This window comes from Orbicella faveolata, unplaced genomic scaffold (assembly GCF_042242905.1).
Source record: "Orbicella faveolata isolate gen_17 unplaced genomic scaffold, um_ofav_v1 contig_26, whole genome shotgun sequence".
Lineage (NCBI taxonomy): Eukaryota > Metazoa > Cnidaria > Anthozoa > Scleractinia > Merulinidae > Orbicella > Orbicella faveolata.
The window spans coordinates 19,807,501-19,829,078 of record NW_028301554.1 but is presented as its reverse complement, the minus strand read 5'-3'; the positions used below and the strand labels follow the sequence as shown (position 1 = coordinate 19,829,078).

General features: G+C 36.6%; 3 protein-coding genes and 1 pseudogene across 3 annotated transcripts in view; 1 reads left to right on the top strand and 3 right to left on the bottom strand.

Moving 5' to 3' along the window:
- Positions 1-995: 995 nt before the first annotated feature.
- Positions 996-7,751, top strand: LOC110046369 (GPI alpha-1,2-mannosyltransferase 3-like). Its single transcript, XM_020752063.2, has 6 exons — positions 996-1,918; positions 2,905-3,033; positions 3,547-3,879; positions 4,471-4,663; positions 5,419-5,457; positions 5,923-7,751. Exons 1-6 carry the CDS (start codon positions 996-998, stop codon positions 6,004-6,006), a joined length of 1,701 nt encoding a protein of 566 aa, XP_020607722.2. The 3' UTR covers positions 6,007-7,751.
- Position 7,752: 1 nt separating this feature from the next.
- LOC149108463 (cyclin-dependent kinases regulatory subunit-like) lies at positions 7,753-10,295 on the bottom strand. Its single transcript, XM_089295094.1, has 3 exons — positions 10,115-10,295; positions 9,688-9,812; positions 7,753-9,276 (listed from the first exon to the last, which is right to left on the bottom strand). Exons 1-3 carry the CDS (start codon positions 10,177-10,179, stop codon positions 9,239-9,241), a joined length of 228 nt encoding a protein of 75 aa, XP_089151220.1. The 5' UTR covers positions 10,180-10,295; the 3' UTR covers positions 7,753-9,238.
- A 4,392-nt stretch (positions 10,296-14,687) lies between these two features.
- LOC110040469 (uncharacterized) overlaps positions 14,688-21,578 on the bottom strand; it is a 9,797-nt gene continuing 2,906 nt past the window's right edge. The window contains exons 2-4 of the mRNA XM_089295898.1: positions 16,139-16,199; positions 15,987-16,027; positions 14,688-15,828 (exon numbers count right to left, since the gene is read on the bottom strand). Coding sequence (XP_089152024.1) covers positions 14,795-15,565 — 771 coding nt within the window. The 5' untranslated portion in view covers positions 15,566-15,828; positions 15,987-16,027; positions 16,139-16,199 and the 3' untranslated portion in view covers positions 14,688-14,794. The remainder of the gene's footprint in view (positions 15,829-15,986; positions 16,028-16,138; positions 16,200-21,578) is intronic.
- The window catches only part of LOC149108462 (uncharacterized), a 1,983-nt pseudogene continuing 969 nt past the window's right edge, over positions 20,565-21,578 (bottom strand).

Here is a 21,578-nt window from a genome sequence, read left to right as displayed (position 1 = left end):
AGAATGCAAGCAGTCTAGACTAGATTGTTTCAGGATCCTGACAAAGTCACCTTGTTCCTTACTGTATTCACTTGAAGTTTAGAACAGGTCTCACTCACACAGAGGAACCTGGATCTCGCTCTCAATTTGTAGATTGGCATTCTCCCACGTGAGGTACCGCTGGAACTATCTCCTGGTGTAGCTTGAAACAGAAACTCAAGTGGAAATACTGTAAATGATCAAGTTTGAAAGCCAACAGTTCAGCTGAACACATCAACCTCTTGCCTCATGATCCAAATGAAGTCAACCCCTTTTCAAATACTGAGTAGCTAGAAATCTATTTCTCAAAATGAAAAGAACAGGTTTCAATTTGAGGACATTGGAGCATATATCATCATTTTGTCTTATACCACCAACCATATAAATGAGTGCCCTAGTGACACACCCCTACAAATGATTTTCTACTTCCTTAAAATTCAATTCAGTGCACTAACACTCAGACGGTTTACTAACTTTAACCTTTTCTTCTCATTTCTTAAAATAATTTTTTGGTTAGTTGTGGTTAACAAAGGGTCACATTATCACGTGACTTTAACATGGGTTGAATGAAGCTCACGTTAGATTCTCGCCAATGTCAAATTTCCATCTCCTTAGAAAATAAACAGAGGTAGACTCAATTTCCAGATGTATCGCCAGCATTTCCTTTCTGCTGTGCATCCTCCTGCTTCTGTTCAGTGGTTGAACTTTTCACTTCATGTGCAACAGCAGTAGCAGCATTAGTATTCGAACTGTGTTCTTCCTGTTTGGTTTTCAAACCATGTTCGTTTGCGTATCTCTCGAGCAAGGGCCTGAAGATATATACTCCGCTGGTAACTCCGACTAAAGTTACCACAAACAGCTGATGAAAAGGCATCCTTCCTATGAAGTCTATGAAGGAGGACAGCATTTTGTCAGAAATTGTCAGAAGTGACAGGCGTTACTCACTCTCGTCTGCGTAAAGACTGGGTTCTACAAATATGCGCCTTGCTGATTTTGATTTCAAAATGGCGGTACAGGATGTGACCAAGCGAAAACAGGCTCCAACCACTCCTCTAACCAATAAGTTATCTCCTCAGTTGTCTTCTATCCAACAATCAGAAGTGTCTTGTGAATCGTCAAATGTTATGTTTGTACCAGAAAGGTATCTACTAGCGGGGTTACTCCTTTTCAGGATTGTTAATGCGTTTCTCATCCAGACATTTTTTGTGCCTGATGAATTCTGGCAGGGACCCGAAGTTGCGCATAGAATTGTATTTGGATACGGATATTTAACGTGGGAATGGAGAGAAGGTCTTAGAGGCTGGAGTTTTCCCTTGATCTTTGCAACAAGCTATAAATTCTTGGCACTGTTTGGAGTTGACACTGCTAAGTTCCTTGTTGTAGTTCCAAGACTGGTACAAGCTTGTTTTGCATCCTGTGGCGATTTGTTTTTGTACAAACTAGCAGTGAGGAGGTTTGGTCCTCAAAGTGGAATATGGACGCTCATTTGCTACCTGATCTCTTGGTTTACAATTTATTGTGTGACTAGGACGTTGACAAATTCTTTGGAAACTGTGTTGACGACAATTGCCTTGTACTATTGGCCATCGACCCACATAAGAGACAATGATAATAGCAACGAAATCAGCAAAGCTCTTAGTTTTGCAGCCTTTTCGTGTATCATCAGACCAACAGCTGCCATTATTTGGATTCCATTATGTGCAATGTATTTACTATCATCACCAAACAAGTCATTGTTTATATTTAAGTGTATTTTTCCAATTGGATGTTTGGCCATGCTGTGGTCTCTTGTCGTGAACAGCTGGTTGTATGAGAAGTGGACACTGGTGGAGGTCAACTTTGTCAAGTTTAATGTCATTAATGATATGGGGACATTTTATGGAAGTCACCCATGGCATTGGTGAGCTGGAGTTAGATCAGGCCGTTTCACTTACCCTTTGCATTTTTGTCTTGTACCAGTTCACTACTGTCTGAAAGAGGGACTGGTTGCAGTTAGCAGTGTAATAAATAAATAAATATACATTTATATTGTGCCATTTTCCATTAATTGTCCATGGCGCTTTACAATACTTCAAAATTAAAATCCTTTACTTTAAAATTAAAATCCTAAAATTAAAATCCTAATCCTTTAATCAAATTCTCAATTAATCACGATTATGACCATTCGGTTCGATTCCCAATTCTTTGATTCCAATTTTCGATTTTGGTTCGATTTTTTGCGTACCTTTCACAGGGTGTCCTCAGTGAGTTTTTATATTGTGAAATCGTAATCCAGAACTCTTTAAAATGTGCGTTTTTGATTGATGAGTAGAGACGTTTGCAGTTCATGTGCCATTTTGTGTTGTGTGGTAAAAATGTTGCCCTTCTACCACCCCTTCAGAATTTCCAAACAAGGCAAACCATGTGCGACACGCTCATTGTATCCTAAAATTGAGGGTTTAGGGTTGTATGTTGTTTACATTGTGTATCATGTTGTAAGAATTAAAAAAACATTAATATTTTGCATAATCGAATTGAAATAATCGAAATTGAATCGAATTGCAAGGAATATGAATTGTTACACCCCTAGTTACGGTCTTGCTTACTGTTTTGAAGTAATTCCCAAAATCGATCGACTGAATTCTCCTTAAAATATCTTTTCTTTGGCTGTTTTTGTGCGTCCAGAGATGCATAGTTCATCTGTTTGAACTCTAACAAGTTTTGGGCAAGTTCTGTTTTTGCACGTGTGTGTCCAGTTATGCATAACAATGAGCATAAGACAAGTTATGAGTCTAGAGCAATTATCTGTTTAAGAGGGTAACTTGACTCATGGCATCTAGCAAATTATGCATCTTATGTTTTAAAAAAATCTATCCTTATTGTGATGGTTTTTGCGCATTTTTACAGGTACTTTACTCAAGGATTTCCTGTTGTGATGTTTACTCACTTAATTCCATTTGCCTTTGGTGTTTATAAAGCCAGTCCAAGACAGCAAAATTTGGCATGGCTTATCTTATGGACCATAGTTGTCTACAGGTGTGGTGTAACAAACTTTTTTTTGTTTTAAGAAGAGATCATAAGGGAGAGGTGTACAACATATCATGCATACATCGAAAGTATTATCAATCAGTTAATTTTCTCATACTAAGACTAATGAGACAGTTCCATGCCTAAGACAGAATCGAGACAAGTCTGTACAGAGGACTTATTTAGAGTGAAATTTAGTTGTTCTTACTATTATTAAGAAATTCCTCCTATTAGGAGTATACTAAAGGAGGCATTAGGGGCTAGAGAAAGAACTTGTAATACAGAAACTGAATATGTGATGGGATCTGTTTATGGCAAATGTCATCTACTGCAGAAATCTATTATTATTTAACATAGAATTAAATGCTACTTTTAGGAATTTGTATTTTATTGTTATTTACTTCAAAAGTATAGGACCACAGAATTGATAAAAGAGTGCTTAGATTTTAACAAGCAAATCCCAACAGTCAGTCATAATCAGATTATAATGATTTGCTTTTAATTTGTAGTTTTTTTTTTCAGCTTTCTTGGCCACAAGGAATTTAGGTTCATTTTTCCAATGGTCCCTTTGGCAATGTGTTACTGTGGGCTCTTTGTAAGCTCTCAGTCAGATAAAAAGGAAAAAACCTCTGAAGGAGATTTAGCAGCAGTCCTTAGACCTGGATGGAAAACTAAGATTATAGTGTTTTTTCTGGTCATAACCAATATCCCATTGGCCCTGTACACCAGTACTGTTCACCAGAAGGGAACTGTTGATGTCATGGAGTATATTCAAGTTGAGAGCTCCAAACTGAGAAGCAATGATGACATGTCAGTGTTATTTCTGATGCCATGCCATTCAACACCATTTTATAGGTACAGACCCATTCATTCAAAATGTAATATTTATGGGTGTTTCATTAAGTTGAATTCAATATAATTTGTGAATCATCTTGCTTCGTGCAAATTACTCTCTGGTTATTAGTGTTCTTACTAATGAATGTCTGTCTTTGTTTTCAGTACTGTGGCTGGGCATTGTGAATTGCAAATCAAATTTTAAGCTTTTTGTCCACCTGTAAATTTCATCAGCCATTAGTCTCCATAGCTTACATCATTTCAAAACTAAAACAGTCTAAACTGGTTGGAAGATGTAAAAGTATCTATGTTATATGTGAAAAGTGATTTTGTACATTATTTGCCCAATATTTTAACATCATGAGTCAATCAGGCTAACACAAGCATCATTGAAGCCAACCAAAGTGCCTTTTTGGATGACCAAAAGACTATTTAGACTAACTGAAGTGTTGCTTAGACTAACCAGAGTACAATTTTGACTAGTCGCTCATTAACACATACTAGACTCTTAAATCTAGTACTGATCTTACTACACAAATTATTTCAGTCTGTACATATTGTTGTGTAAAATGTTCATGTATTGGCATTTATTTAATTACCATTCTTTATCAGTTTTGTGCACAGAGACATAAGCATGAGGATACTGGAATGTCCTCCAAGTGACAAGCCAGGCTACATTGATGAGGCTGATCGGTTTTACATGTATCCCTCATCATGGTTGTTAGAGCACTTTGGAAACTCTTCAGGGCACCAGGAAGAAGTTCACCTTCCAACACACATTGTTCTATACAATGTGCTTTTACCAGTTAGTCTATTGTTTCTTATTAGCCCCAACTCCTGAGTCCTTTGCAGGCATTCATTTTGCTTGTCTTGTAGTCTTTCCTTTGAAGCAAGAGGTTGACTAGCCAAAAAAGTCCACTTTTATTTGTATATTTGCAACAAAGGCAATGTTGTGAAAAGATTCTGGATCATGATTTTGTAAGATATTAAAATGCTAACAGCCAAAATGCTACAACTGCATCCTCTGGCCATTTTGACAGCATTAGTCAGAGGATAGCAGACATCTTAAAATTGTAAACAATTTCATTGGCAAATGTCACATTACATAAAAAAAATGACAAATAACAGTGACAATGTCTTAGTTAGCCTAAAATTGCTTTGTCATAAAAGGCAAAAAACAAGGTGCATCTAACTGAATGGTTTTCAATAATCAGATTTCAGCTTAGCTTGACCTGTATTCACAGGTATTGTTAACTGTGTTATATATGACAGAATGAAGGTGTTTCAGCGTGCTTTTGATACAGCCACAACCTGAAAAGGGTCTGAAAAACACAAAAGATTAAGTTTTTGTACTGCCTGTCTTCAACCAGAAAATACTTCAACAAAAAGTACATTTTATGCAGGTTTTGAGAATTCTGCAGTTAAACTCTTTTATTACCAAATAGCTGTAAAAATTTATCCAACACAATACTGATACTGCAAACCTCAACATCTCCAGTGTGACCATTTGGGTGAACAATAATCTTTATTAAAATTGTATGCTTTCTTTTTTCCTCACAGGATATATCAGGAGTTTTAGGAGATTTCTTTTACAGAGAGGTCAGTCTCAAACCTTGGTACATGTATCTTTAAGTTATTTGGTAGTAGGCTATTGATTTTATGTTGTTGAATTTCAATGAAGACATTTTGTATGCACTGAAAATCTTGCTTTTTCACGACACCACATCAAAACAACAAATTTTGCAAAACTACAAAGGATACATTCTATTGTGCTGTTGTGAAGTTTGTCTGCTCTGTTCCTGCCAAATTAGTTAGAGAAAGCTGCTACCTTTGACACATTATTCATTTTAAGTTCTTTAGCATGACAGTTGTATGACTAAAAGAAAGCAATCTTGACTGGCTAATGTTTTTGGAGATGTGTATCCCATATTGTGAGAGTGAAAGACCTAAATAAAGACCTCTGCATCAGGCTTTTCTCCATTTTCCTTCCTTTAATACTCAGGTTATGGAGCACTCAATATCATAAGAGAGTCCTGTTTTAAACCAAGTTTGTTTCACTTGCAGTGTGCAACATTTTTCCACACTCATTTTCCAGAAGGCCGTATTGGATCAGAAGTTCTGGTTTACTGCCATCAGAAAGCAATGTAACACACATCCTATACAATGTGTCAAGACATGACATGGTTGCCACAGACATCACTTTTCAAATTTCTCTGACTTTTCCCTGATAAAAATTATATAGCACTTCCCTGATCTGACCAAAATAATACAAATAGACTACAAATGTCAGATCTAGTTGCGGCTTCTGGCGTAAACTTACAGCCTTCCTGCCTTCAAGTTATTGCGCCTTTCAATAACATGCAAACTCTAACATTCAAAGCTCAACCAACAAATGCGTTTTTTGCTATTGTCAATCAAATGTTCGGCGGCTCCTCCCAGCTTCCGACTACTGCCGAGCGTGCAGTAATCAAATCAAATCGCTGAGCACAGTTCAGACAACATAGTTGGAAGCTGGGAGGAGCCGCCAAACATTTGATTGACGGTAGCGAAAAATGCATTTGTCAGTTGAGCTTTGAATTTTAGAGTCCGCGTGTTATTGAAAGATGCAGTAAGGTGGTTCCCTAGTTTTACAATTGCACGTGTGGATAGGATGAAAACTCAAGTAATCTGCACGTGCTCTAAGGAAAACGTCAGTGTTGTTCAATTTTTATGACGTCAACATGAGCTCAAAAAGCAAAACTGACAGTGAATTTTCTTGCGTTTCCTTCAGTGAATTTTTTTAAATTTGGCTCAGTTGTAACCACATACTATAATAAAATACCCCTATTTTGTTAAAATCTGTTAGAGCTCATCTAATATATCTAGAAGAATGACAAATTACAGAATATGGTAGTGGAGAAACGGTCTGAACAACCTTGACTTCTTTTTGACTTTTTACCAATTCAAAATGTCGGGCAATATCATTTCCATGATGTGGCAAAGTATGGAAAAATTTCACCGAAGTATAAAATTAATTTGAGGAGTTTAGACCAAAATGAGGAATATGTCTACCTGTCATTAGATGAGATGTTGCCATGGTAACAGCCTTAATCCAAAATTGAGAACCAAAAAATAAGCCTTATTTTAACAGTACCCATAGTGGTAAATCTCTACAGGGAAAACATTTTAAGAGAAATAAACTGAGTTTCCTTTTCTAACTCACACTCTACAGGGAGGGTGTTCGTAAATACTCTAGGGAGCCACCTTAAATCAGCTGTGTTAAATTATTTTAGTTTTCCCTGACCTTGAAGAACTTTTTTCCTGACCATTTTCTGATCTGTGGCAACCCAGCATGATGACTTGTAGTTAGTACATGGTACCTACTGTTACACTGTAAACAGTCTTTTTCAATCTTCTACATTTGATAATCCATTGTAAAGACTTCCAATTTTCAGACTGTGTACCGGCAACACTTGATTACAAAAAGTTAAAAAGGAGATAGAGTGAATTTTAACTTGGGCAGGACATTATTTGCTCTATCGCAGAGATTTGTCTACCCCATTTTTGGTGAGGTTCTAAGATGATTTTTAGTACCTTCCCCCAAACACAACAAGCACATATTCTGTATGAAATGTGAAAGAGACAGCGCAGTTTGGTTAGTTTTTAGCAGCATTTGCATGACAAGGGCAAAATTTAAATGGCACTCCCAACTTTCAATTTGAGATCAAAATCTTTTGCTTGCATATTTGGTAACTCATGCCCAGTGGGCCATTATTTTTGAATTTCAATGGCGGGAGTAAAAATATGTCGCTTTAATTTTTGAAGTCATGTCTGTGTAACAGTGCAAAATAATGGTATCACTATGATAGAAATATCCATAACTGAACAATAAAATAAAAGACACTTCACAAGCAGTTTGATACTCCTTCTTTTATCTTGACTTAATAAAAATTATTGTAAATAATGATTATGTACAAAATTAGCCATCAAATGGGGCAAGTTAACAACTTTAAACAAATTAACCAAAACTCAACTACATCTGTTGGCAAGGAAAGAGCAAAAATGATAAAAACAAAATATACTTAGTTAATTTCTTATGATTCAATTCCCATCAAAGCATGTTTACTTTGCAAGTTCTTTATCAGATTAATGGAAGTTAGAGACCAAATGGAACCCGCAGAAGGCTCACCTTATCTATTTAATGACAAATAGTATTATCCAAGTAGCAATCACAAGAGAACACATTTATTCTCTTCTTAAATTCTCTTGGGGCTTTGTCACTTAGATAACTTCCAGCTTTGGTTCCCAGGGAAGATAATGTAGGCTGCACATAAGCAAGCCTACAGTTTATCATGAGAAATATTGTTTTGTTGTAAATGCCCAGTTACACAGTGGAATCATTCATGCAATCTGTCTCTATATAACAATCAGATGATTTTTATTACTCTGCAACAAATAAACATTTGCTTGGCAATGGGAAAGATATTCAACAGGCAAGATTGTTAGTGAAATGCGTCACGGTGTAATCGGTAATGATGTGGCAACAATCAATGTAAAACATTTTTTTTCCTTCATTTTCAGGGTTGGAGAGTTGAGAGGGAGAGAAAGTGATACAGTTGAACCCCGCTGTTTTGAACACGCAGGGGTAATGAAAATTAGTTCAAAATAGCGGGAGTTCAAAATGACTGATAGTAAAAGACTAAAGGGCAAATCCAAGGGAAATGTTTTTGAGTTCACTATAACAGGGAATTTGAAATAACCAACTTGGAATTAGCGTGGTTCAACTGTAGTCAGGTTAACTCTAGAATCCTTTACGTTTACCCTTACCCTAACCTTAGCCCTGAATAAAATTACAGTAGCACTGATTCTTAATACAGGTGTTACCAGCCTTACTAATGTTTAGTGCAGCTTGTTTCACAACAACTTGCATGAAAGATTGGTCCATATAACAGGGCTTACAAATGAAACGTGCTGATCTTCAGTTGTAAAAAGTTACAACAACTTGCATGAAAGATTAGTCTGTGTAACAGGGCTGACAAATGGAACATGCAGATCATCATTTGTAAAATATTACTCTTACAAGCAAACATGCAAAAATGGGACATCAAAAAATTAATTATTTATAATAACTGATGCTTATTTACAATGGATTATGATAATACATGTAGCAAATGAAAGAGACTGACGCCATTAATAATATTGCAGCACAATACAACAGTCATATTGAGTAAGTCAAATGAAAAGTTGATCTGTTACAGCAACCAGCAGATACAGGTACATCCACTTGTGATCTTCATCAGGAACTGTTCTCTTCATTACAGATTCAACAATCACATGCATCGTCTTCCTTCATGGGATTTCATTAGTGCATAAAAATAATATATCTCCCCCTCTGATGTGTTTATTTTACTTTTTTCTTGAATAATAGTATATGTGGTTCTGAAAATAAACCATAATTGAAGAGGTTAGTTATCCTGGTGCAAGCATTCAGTTACTGCAGTTAGGAAGCTGCACAAAATGGTGAGAACAAAAACAGGGGAGGGGTTAAGGACAAGCGCACTCCTCTAGTTTTCTCATTCTTTTTGATGCGGCTCATCAGCAGACTAAATTTTATTAGTCAGGGCATCTGTTGGGTTCTATTTATTAACATGAGTATCCAGACCCTATTGAGATCTATTGAGGTCTTGGGAGGTGACTTTCAGAACTACGTCAAAAATCATAAAATGGATTTCTGCTTGCCCAAAAGAGCAAGAGCTAACCTTCATCCCTGAAGATTTGTACAGGGGAGTAATAGTAAGATGTCTAGAAATCGACATCGGCATATTTGATATAACTGGCTATCTTCTTTACCTGGATCCCAACGCATATAATGTTCCCAGCCTTGAGATTGTTGGACGCCTAAACCCCGCCACTCTTGCTCACTCATCAGTCGTTTGGGAACTTTTTTAGCGATGTCCTTTGGTAAAATGACATGCCTTGTATGTGTGTAAAAGGAAGAATTATTCATCTTGTTAGAGAGAAACTGCAGTAAACTGAGAAGATCGTCGCTTTGTAGCACCTCGTGCTTGCAAAGCAAGCCGAGTGTAAATGGGAAAATTACAAAATTAAACACCCAATGCTGTTTTTATGATTCACACATAATCACTTTAAGTCCTTAAACCTCTCCTATTCATTTAACCTGTGCTACCAGCAGCTCGATAGAGGAAATAAAACTCATGACCCAAGATTCCATTCAGTTATTTCATCAAGTATTTACAAACAAATTTAAAGCTCTCACCTGTATTCGAATTCACCGGTATCGTCGGAGTATCTTGTGGAATAGTAGATATCTCTTACCGACATTTTGGGTGGAATTCTTTGGTATAAAATACAAGAAAACGAAGAACAAACAGTGTGCAGGAAGGAGACAAGTCGGAATAACGTAAGCCTCGTGACAACGGTCGAAATGAATTGAAAAATTACGAACTGTGCCCTTTGTGCTCTGATTGGTCGAAAGTGAAATCTCCCGAAATCCAATTGGCTAAAAGATTTCAAGTTCCAGTCCCTTATCAACCTCGTTCCCACGCAAAGCAACGCCTGACTGCAAAGTTGTAAAGTAGAGGCCGGCGACCACAAAGAATTTAGGCTTTTATATCAGACAGAATTCTGAGAGAAGCAAGTTAATTCGAGGAAGGAAAGAACATTCTGTTTGTTCCCTTGTTTTTGCGAAAAAAAGTTTCTAGCTGTCGGGTTTGTTCTGGTATGGACTAGAGGTTTAATAATACAGTGCAACAAGCGAGCGTATTTACACAGTCCAAACAATAGCTTCATTATTCAATTTCTCCGAGTTTTATTAAAGACCAGTTTTCAAGTGTAACGTGAATCGTACTGAAGGAGCTACTTTTGATATTGGGTAGTACCCCAGGGGTAATACTTATAACTTGAAAAACTTAGGGTGCGTTTCTTAAAGAAAATCCAAGATTGGATTCTTAAATCCGAAAGAATCCGAAAACGGATTTTGCGTTTCTTTAGTAAACTGTGGATTCTTCGGTTCCTTTGACGCACCATGATCCCAGAGATCTTGGATTGATCTATTCAGTAAAGAAAAGCAAAATCCGTTTTCGGATTCTTTCGGATTTAATGTGGCTTACTACAGTTTTGATGGACTGTAAGAGACCAACTTCTAACCCTTTTCAAACATAGCACGCAAGGCGTGCAAGAGTCTTTTTTTTGTGTGAAGTCTCGGAGATAGGAGCATTCACGGAGCTGTTTATAGTAATGATTTGGTTAGTTTGACAAGTATTTTTTGGTTGCGATGTACAGCAAGAAATGTACATACGATGTTACATCGGTAATGGTACGATAGCTAAATGGTAAGCCATAAAATGTTTGACTGAACAAACTACACTAATCTGACACGTCTCCAGATTAATGTAGATACCATCTTATTTTTTTTTTCTTAGATTCGTTCTTTGATAAAACCCACACTGTGATTGGTGTGACACGTGCACATATCATGCATAACTCCCTCACTCACCGATCACATAGCCCTTCCAACCCCCAAGAGGAATTTTTGCTCAAAAATGCTCAAGTTAAGAGACCTTTTCGCATTTTATACGAGTCGTAAGTTTACCCTTTTACACAACGCAACACAACACTACTTCACCGAAAATAGAAAGAAAGAGAAAAAACCTCTCTGACACGTTAAAAGTCTGATTTAATTAAATTGCACTTTAACTTGGTGCCACGCAGTCTTAAAAGAACATTTGAGCAGTTTTGATACTTTTTACCTTTAAAAATATCGGTTTAAAAAGTATGTCATAGAATGCCCATCGAATAAAAATAAACTGCTACTGCAGAGACATAAAAACCGTTCAGAAATGAAAGCTTTTTTTGTTTAATATCCTTGGAACAATAGCCGATAACTTGTCAGCTCTAATTGAATTTACTCCCACATAAAAAACAGAAGTGGTAAGTTACCATTTGTAGCTAAAGATAGCAAACCTCGCGTGGGAAAGAGGAGTGACGATTCGTCAGCTCTAATTGAACTTTGAAAAACTAGAGTGTCAAATTTCCCTTTGTAACTGAAAAATAAAAATATCTCGTTATATTTGCATGCAACAAAAACAAAACAATCGTCACCTGCCCTTACTATTGTAAACGTTAGAACTGTTTCAAATGTAGAGAATCTTGTCTCCTCTAAAACATGTCCTAAGAACTAGAAGCGACGATTCGTGACCTCTAATTGAATTTACTCCTTGTGAAAAATAAAAGTATCAAGTTACTTTTGTAACTAAAAATAAAAATATCTCGTTGCATTTGCATACTACTCACTCACGAACTGTTTCAAACCTCAAGGCTCATCTCGTTCGTAACTAAAATCTTCAGGCTAATCCACAGAAAATGTCGAAGTAAGCCCAATATATGAATACTTCCTCCTCTTTTATAGAAGAATAAATATGGCCGTTCTAAACTGTGTCGGATCAGATCTTCTCACATACCATTTACCTTTACAACAAGAAATTTGATTGGCTGTTTATAGTAGATCCAATCTGATTGGTGTGACATACATACATGTCTCACTCACTCATCCATTGACCCGTCCATAACATACCCGACGCGCCGACTAAGAGGTATTTTTTTTTTACAAAAAAAAACTCAAAAATGTACCAAGTTGTTTTTACTTTCTCCATTTACTGTTTGCTGAAGTCTTTTACCATTCTATGTGAAACTTCCTGGTCCCGGAGGTTTTTCTTGATTTTTCTCCACATGAGAGAGCTGCGAGAGAGCCGCGAAGCGGTGAAAACACGAGTGTGTTCGCCGCTTCGTGAAAAGAAGAAAAATCAAGAAAAACCTCTGGGACCAGGGTATGTGAAACTTGAACAATTAAGCGAAAATGAACGACCGAGTACCTAACGAGAGACTGGGCACTTGTAGGTTATATCACGTTTTTCTCAAAATCTACCAGCATGACCCCAACTCAAAATTTCAGGAATAAGAAATTGGCTCTGATTTAACATTCATGCAAAGTGACATAAAAATCTGTAAGACAGATTTTCCGCAAAAAAAGAAAATGTAAGATCAAAAATAGCTTAAAGTCTGTCTTACAGACTTTTTTTAACATTTTGGCTCTAAAAGCGATTCACCCCTACAAATCAACTGTGAAAATTTCATCATGGGTTGTACGGTAGGATTTCGAGTAATCCTCGATCAAAGACTAGCTTTTATAACCTTGGACGACAATTGAATTGCGGATGCCCTTTATTTAAGGTCATTCCACTGAAATAGAACCTGCATGCACTGAGATTTTTGTAAAGCTTTGCTTATTGATTGTTTATATTATAGAAACTTAAATTTTGAAATAAAAATTAGGGGTCCCCATGTTCATTTAGGAGCAGCAGCACCTTGTTTATACCCATATAAATCCTTATAATAGCACCATGATAGTAGTCACGATTGCTTGCTAAATTCACGTTTCCGACGACTGCTTTTTGTTCTACACTGAGAATTGGTCCATATATATTTTACACAGAGAAATTTATTACTCAACTCAAAACAACAGAAAAAATGATAGGTCGCCATACTCGTTTGCGAGAAAATGACGATTTACCTCTATGGCGAGGTCCAGCTGTAAAGAATAAACGGCACGCAATGCATGCAGAAGCGATGACGTTTAAAAATTGTTCCTAGAAGATTGGAACATGAGCAGACAAACTGATTCTTAAACTTTTGGGTTAGAAATTTTAGGGGTTTACATTTAGGGTAGTCCATCGGTGGTTCATTCAAGTAGTTCATGTACCAGGTCCATCTTGTTAGTCCATGTGCTAGGGGTCAGCGAAATGTACCAACCCAAATAAAAAGCACTCCGCTGAAAAGTTCCTCTCTCTGAAATCAACACCTTATTATTTTTAAAGATATCTGGCAAAGCTAATTACCTCACCGGAAATTAATTTATTGTTTTAACCATATACTTGTCCAAGAGAAAGTCATTTTCTCTTGACTTGTCATATCGCGTGTGCGACCCGCTTGTCTATCTAAAATTGTATGTATCGAAGATATGTTATAATGAGTTTGCCCGTGAGCGCAAATTTATCCGACACTGTATAAACCAAAATCCACCCTCAAATCTTCGTTTAAAAGCTGAAATTAAAAGCACTCTGCTGATCCTACAAACAGCAAAGGAAAGCCGCAAAGTACAAGTTTCTCTCTCTGAAATCGACACCTCATTATCTTCAAAGATATTTGGCAACGCTAATTACCTCACAGAAAATTAATTTGATGTTAACCGTATACTTGTCATCAATGAACATTCGTATTGTGTTTACCCTGACAAAACGATTATCGATTGTTTAATCACAACCACTCTTTCGTTGACAGAAAATATAAAACAGCACATTTCCAAAACTTCATAAAAAAATAGGCAGTCTATGACTACATGTGCCTAGTGATATTAAAAATAGTATCATCTGCAATGACTACATGATACAACAACAACAAGGAATTTTATTGTGAAATAAGTATCAACTGTAACAATTCATAATTGAACAAGAACTAAGTAATAAAAACATGTAATGATACTTTCTATTAATAGTAATTATGCTATAAACTATCAGACTTGTAAGAAGAGTCTTATGGCTGTCGAGTAGATATTTGACCAGACTCAAACTTCACTATACAGCATCAGACTTGTTGAGTTGTGTATAATATGGCACCTGAAATGGTGTGCAAACGCAAGTTTGATGTTGTATACTGTTGTATAGTCTACAAAGTCGAGTACGTTTGTACAAGGCTTTAGCATTTTCATCATATAGTTATTGTTGCATACAACGCATGATTTTGTAATTTTCAAAAATAAAGTCAACACAACGGCCTTCAGCAAGAGTGTCATTCAATTCCTTTGATAAATGAGGTTGATGTCTTTAAACAAATCTTTCATCTCAAGAATAGCTGTGAAAGAGTTTGTATTAGGAAAGTTATTCTACATGGCTTTTGGAAGAAACTGATCTACGACATGCATAGAATTATTTACAACCATCTGTACTGTGCCAGCATTTAGGAACAAATCTTCTAATTGGTCTTTTGCGATATCGTCCAAACTAGTGCTCTTCTCAGTAGATGCAAGAAAACTTTGTAGTGCATTATTAAAACATGTGTAGGCCTGAAGTTTACCATCAGCCAACTTTATTGTCAGGGTACACACATGTTTGGAAGGGCATTCTGATGATAGCATAGTAGTTGAGCATGAAGTACAGGTGATTTTGTTGTTCTTGGTATTTTCATCATATAAAGTATTGTTGCATACGATGCATGATTTGGCGATTTTTAGAATAAAGCCAACACAACGGCCTTGAGCAATAGTGTCATTCAGTTCGTCTGGTCCAAGGTTTATGTCTTTAAACATATCATCTGTCTCCACAACAGTTGTCGAGGGATTTGTATTGAGAAATTTGACATCGTCGAATACTCTAACTTTGAGGTTAGAGAAGATGTATGTTTTTCCACTCCTGACGGCATCTATTGCATCTTCCCATAGTGTCACCTTGATTGATGCTGTTTGGTCAGCGATCAAACAGTCAACTTTTCTGAGTTGTTTGTTGTTCTTGAAAACTAGTTGGATCTGATCTTTTTTATTCATAATTTTCCCAGTTACACCCACAGTTTTGTATTCGTCTGCTTCAAGTGCGTCATTAATTGTTACCATAGATGAGGAAACATGTGAATTATAGGAGAATTTTGCAGTAGTTGGCATGATTTTAGATTTTTTTGTGATTTTGAATTCTTCATTAGTTGTAGAAAAGCTAGTTGTAGAGATCGTCTTTGTCCCAGTAATTTTGACAGGAGATTTTTTCTGGTATGGTTGAAGCAGGTTCTTTCTTTGTTGCGGTTCGTAACATATTCCCCTGACTTTGTTGGTATCACTTGTTTGCTAGAAGAAGTCAAAGTATGGGATCTGCTTCTTTTTAGTGTTTTTGATCGGGCTTAAGGAGTGTAGATATCCCTGTATTTCAACATCTAAAAAAAAGAATAAGAAAAAAACCTGAGTTACGGATACACACGTATGCACGATAACATGGTGCTTTGGGCTCTACGACCACTAGGCAAAAAAATTAATTTGTATATTTTATAAAGTTATTGATAAGTTTTATGATGAAAAGAATGGCATAAAATACCTTGAGAATCATTGGCGTTGGTTTGTTTCATTGAAGATGATCTGTTACAAAAAGAATGCAGTGGTTAATTAATAATTAAAAAAGAAAGTAATTTAAATAATAATTTTGACATATTAAAAACGATAAAGAAAACTCATCAAAATAATACTTACGAAGATGCTGAAGGATTTTCCATTGTCCAAAAGTATGTAACCATAAAAATTTTGCAGATGTCTTGAAAAGAACAAAGACGCAAATTTTAATCAAAAGCTACAGTATTATCATGACTAGAAAGTGTTAATCATTTATTTTAAGCCTATGATAAATTCAAAAACAGTTTAGTATTGCACAAATTCCTTTGTGACCTGAAAAGTAAGTTTCTAAAATTTGAAATATAATTTGCGATTCAGGTAGGTTGGTGTATATATGAGCAATGCAAGCATTGTTATCTGTGGTGGTACATTTAACTAATTGTCTGTAACCATGGTTATTTATAAAGAAATTGCAGAGTGGCAAACGATTAGCAACATTGAACCAGTTAATATTGAAATCACCAATAAAGAGATTGACTTCTGTTTGAAGTGAATCTAAAATACTCTGAAGTGCAGCACATAACTGTTCTATTGATCATGCAGGAGACCTATATATTCCAATTATTGAAATATGTGGTATAACAATAAATCTTAGAACTGTTATTTCTATGCCATTTGTTTTTTTATGTTTTTTGGTGAATGGCCAGGCCACCCTAAAAAGGGAGAGTGCAATGCCTGCCAGTCGAACAGAACTAGCCCGTCAAACAACAACGGTTCACCAAAAAACGGGGGTGCACCAGCACGTCAAACTCACCGAGGGATCGAACCCCGCCCCTACAGACAAAAAAACATAGAAACAAACAAACGAGGGACGAACAGGCAATAAACGTCGGACAACAGGACAAACATACACTGTTCCAGAGCAACGGCGAAAGGTGACCCAAAAAGGGACACTTGTCGACAGACTAATCCTATAAGAATAGGTTCGCCACCAATATGCAACTAAAACAAACCAGGACCAAACAACAACAACAAATCAATCCAAAAACGACAGTCCAAACTCAACGAAGCACAGGCAAAAACGAGAGAACAAGACCAAACGGAGTGGGCAGCAAGACAGGAATCATAACGAAGACAAAGCAAGCCAACGGGAAAAACGGAGAACAACTCGGCAACAACGGAGGACGGACGACAGGCGAAAAAACAGGTGAACGAAAACTGGGCAGCAAACGGCACGGTGCAGCAACTGGACTAACAGGGCGACTGGGCAAAACAGGACGAGGCCAAACACGAGGAGGACCAGAACTTACAGGACAACTGGGCGGTGGAGAAGACGAAACAGCAACGGAACTGATAGGACGACCAGGCTGAACATGCGAAGCAGCAACAGAAGTAACAGGACTAGAACAAACAGGCGAAACATCAACACTATGACGAACAGGCGAAACTGCAACAGGTTCAACAGGACTGGAGCAAACAGGCGAAACAGCAACGGAAACAGCTGGGCAACTAGGACGGGCTGGCGAAACAGCAACAGGCTCAACAGAACAGCTGGACTGGACAGCAACAGAGTCGACAGCAGGGACATCAATATTAGCTAAACCACAGGTAGAAACAGCAACAGAAGAAGACGGACGAGTGGACAAACTGGACGGTACATCAAGTGAGAACTCCAAGGCAGGACGAGACAACATATCGCATTCGTAGTCATACACATAACATTTCATGCACAAACATGGAGGCTTAGAGTCATAGCACGGCGGCTTGACCGGAAGATCCATTATAAAACATACAAAGAGCCTACTCAAATACAAAAAACTCCCAGGTCCTCACCTGAACATGCTGTATTTGTTATCATGTGTTAAATTATACAAACTATCATCATCCAAGTTGCAGAACCTGCTTTCAGCAAAAATGCTTGCATCAGTACTGGAGTAGTTGAGATCTGCACGTACATCTTTGATGTGCTTATGCAAAGACCTTGCATTAAAATAACATATTTTCAAACTAATTTCAGGTACATTATATAATGGGTTTACTGCAAGTGTCAATTGTCCTTCAGTTCTCAATCGATGCATTTCTGTCCGCACATCATCACTAACAGCTATTTTATTCTCACACAGGTCAGTCACATAGAGACCATCAATAGTCGTTACTCTACTTAATCCTACATAATGTATGTGAGGAATTGCCCTTCTTGTCTCAAAATTTACTACAATCTTTGTTTCAGTATCACCTTGAGATCTATGAATAGTTTTTGCAGCAGCAGGTCTCAATGGAAATTGTTTTCGCACAACATGTACTGACTTGGATCTGCTCACAGCAAACTGTGTACTAGTAGGCTTAATTGGTGTCCATGCATGTTGGTTCAATGTCATTAATATACAATTGTCTGTTCTCATTCCTTGTCTTTACTCCTACATCTGCATGATCAAACTGTACCCATATGATCCCTGAAGGCTTATCCGTATTATGTATTTGCATCAGTTTAATAACATTTCCTACACCATTAGTCATGCCATCATCTGTCCTTGTATTCAGAGAAATCTCAGTTCTTTCTCCAACTGCTAAGTGCAATATTGAGTGTAATTGTTTAGTCTTCCTAGGGTCGCTCGGTATCTGTTTCAATATTTTGTCTCTAAGGTCCTGTAATTCAGCTCCAACTACACTATCATGAGCTTTGATAGAATATTTCATACCTGTGAAAGCATTGTGAGCTTTACAGTTAAAATCATTAACTTTTGAATTTTGGATAAACAAATGTGGTGCATCTTTTGGATAGTTTGGATTACTTAATGCAATGCAGCGACTCCTTAATTTTGCAATGTCTTCATTTGTATTATTACCTTCTCTTAATCTGTTCAATAGCTCAGCAAATTCTTTGCTTTCCCTTTGCCTCATTATTTGTTTCAGTTCAAACATTTCGAAAAGTTCTTGCCACACATTAGGAGCAAGAATTCCATATTCATCATTGTTCATGTTCTTGAATATATAACCATCCATCACTGGTTGTAACTGGAATAAATCTCCAATAGCAGCTATACTGACTGCACCAAAAGGTAGTGAACTACCTTTGATATCTTTGAGTCTTCTGTTTATTTGAACAATGAACATGGTATTTCCCACCATAGATATCTCATCAATAAATATCAGTTTAATTCCACCTAGTTGACATCGTATTGTGTTAAGTCTACTTGAGTCAAGGCGTTTGTAGTTTCTTAATGATTGACTTGCTGGTATTGCAAGAGCACTATGTATGGTATTTCCCTTAATGTTATATGCCGCTTTTCCAGTAGGTGCTAGCATCAATACTTTTGTTTGTGAAAAATCAATGCCAGGTCTAATATTGTAATACTTCAATGCAGCCTGATATAAGGCTTTAGTTGCATGTGATTTACCAACACCTGCACCACCACTAAGAAAACAGTAAAATGGTTCTTCAGAGGTCTTGATCAGATGCAATACATGATAGAAAAATTCTTTTTGTTCTTTATTCAAAGTTTGAACCATATGCCTGTATTCATCATCTGGTAATTCATTCATTGTCAGTGGTTCACTATTGTCTACAGATGGCATTCCTAAATCATCTGATAGATTACAATTGCCACTAAAATCAGGATGTAAATCCTGGTCCCCTTCTGCCTGATGTTGTCGTTCTATATTTTGTGTGCAGGGAGCTATATCATCATATCTGTCTTCTATTTGATTTATTTGTTGTTGGATTTCATTGAAATCTTCATTACAAACAGCATATTGTTTCATTTGTTCTTTAATAACATTGGAGAGAACCATACATCTATCTTCATATGATGCAAAGTTTCCTAGTAAATCAGTTTCCTCATTTCTCCATGGAGTAAACAGCATTAAAAGTTCACAATAATGTTTTTCTGGTTCTTTTTCTTTGTTAAACCATACACTTCTTAAAACCCTAGCTTTAGAACGTCTCCATGTTTTACTGTTTGTTGTCTTAACAAACTCATCATCATCATTATTTTGTTCATCATCAATATATTTTTCCAATGGAAGACCATCAATATCACTCTCATGTGTTTCCTTAACATATCGATTTGAACAACAGTTATCATACCATGCAGCCCAATCTGCTAGTGTTAAATTTTCTAACTTTGGTGGGCGCTTACAATATCTTCTAAGTAGCCCAGTGGTATATATTTCTTCAGAGTCATCATCCATTTGTTTAATTTCTTCTATAGGCTTCAAAAGCTCTACCCTTTCATCAGGAGGTGAAGTGTTTATAAATATGATTTGTCTGGATGCTTTTCTCATGGGTAACTGTAATGTGATATAAACTGCTTCTTGTGCACTTATTTCTACATTATTAAGAAATTTACTGCCAATATCTCTTACTTGCTGTTTTATATTGCAATTGCCCTCTCTAACTTCAGTACAAGCCTGTCTCAAAAGTTCACTCATACCTTTTTGTGATTTTGATATGTAATTTGCTATGTATACAGCACATGCATATACATCTAATACGTACTGTATATCCATATTTGCTCTCCATGCTGTTAGACAATCTCCATTATAGTTGTTTATGTGTATTTCATTTGGGTTTCGTTTCAAAAATATGGTAGCAGCATTCAAAGATGAACGGATAGCAATCAAATAGTTTTCTTCGGTTATATTCAGCTTAAGTAATAACTGAAGTCCTCAAATGTCATATCTTCGCAATTTTGTAAATCATCCAGATAACTTTTTATTGATTTCCAGCTTTCTTTGTATGTCTTTATGTCACTATTGGGTGTCTTTTCATCAAATGGATACAATATCATTGTTTGTTTCATTGGAGGCTGTGGATAGTTAAATCTACAAGGACTGCTTGTATTTTTACGACATGTGTGCGAATGCCTATGTACTTGTCTATTGACAAGTTTCAACAGTTCTGGGTTGTCTACAGGTTTAATGCATGTAATGATTTTATCAATAAATGTTGTCACTTCTTTGTCACTATCTATTTGAAATTGTGGTGCATCTTTTATCCATATCAACATGTGAATATGAGGTGATCCTCTCTGTTGGTATTCTACTCGATAAAACCAGTCTGATATTTTACCCAAAGGCTCTGAAGAACTTAATAGAAAGTGAGTTAAAAACTGGTTGATTTGATAATCAAAATGTCTGGCACAAGTAACTGGGTCACTCTGTATCAAACGGCATCTCTCTTCCCAGTTAAAACTGATTCTCTATTTGCTCATCAGTATAAGTCGTATTGTCAACAAGCTGGCCAAGCATTCTAAGTAAATGCACCCATTGAGTTTCAGCAGGTGAGAAACTGCAAAACAAAGTAGCTGGACCCAACTGTCTTATCATTGCAAACAAGTCTTTCTTTGCTTTTTCAAAATATGGTGGTGAATCTCTCAAAGCATTTAGAAATTTGTAACCTTCATCATGACGAATAAGCGTATCTAAAGCTCCATGTTGTTTCAACTGTCCTGCGTTAATACTTCGGCTATTTCCCTTACATTTTCTAAGAGCAATATGGCACTTTCCCAAAAGAATTTTCATTTGAAGTTTTTTTGCCGTCTTAAAGAATATATTCTCCACACACATTGCAGCTCGTCTA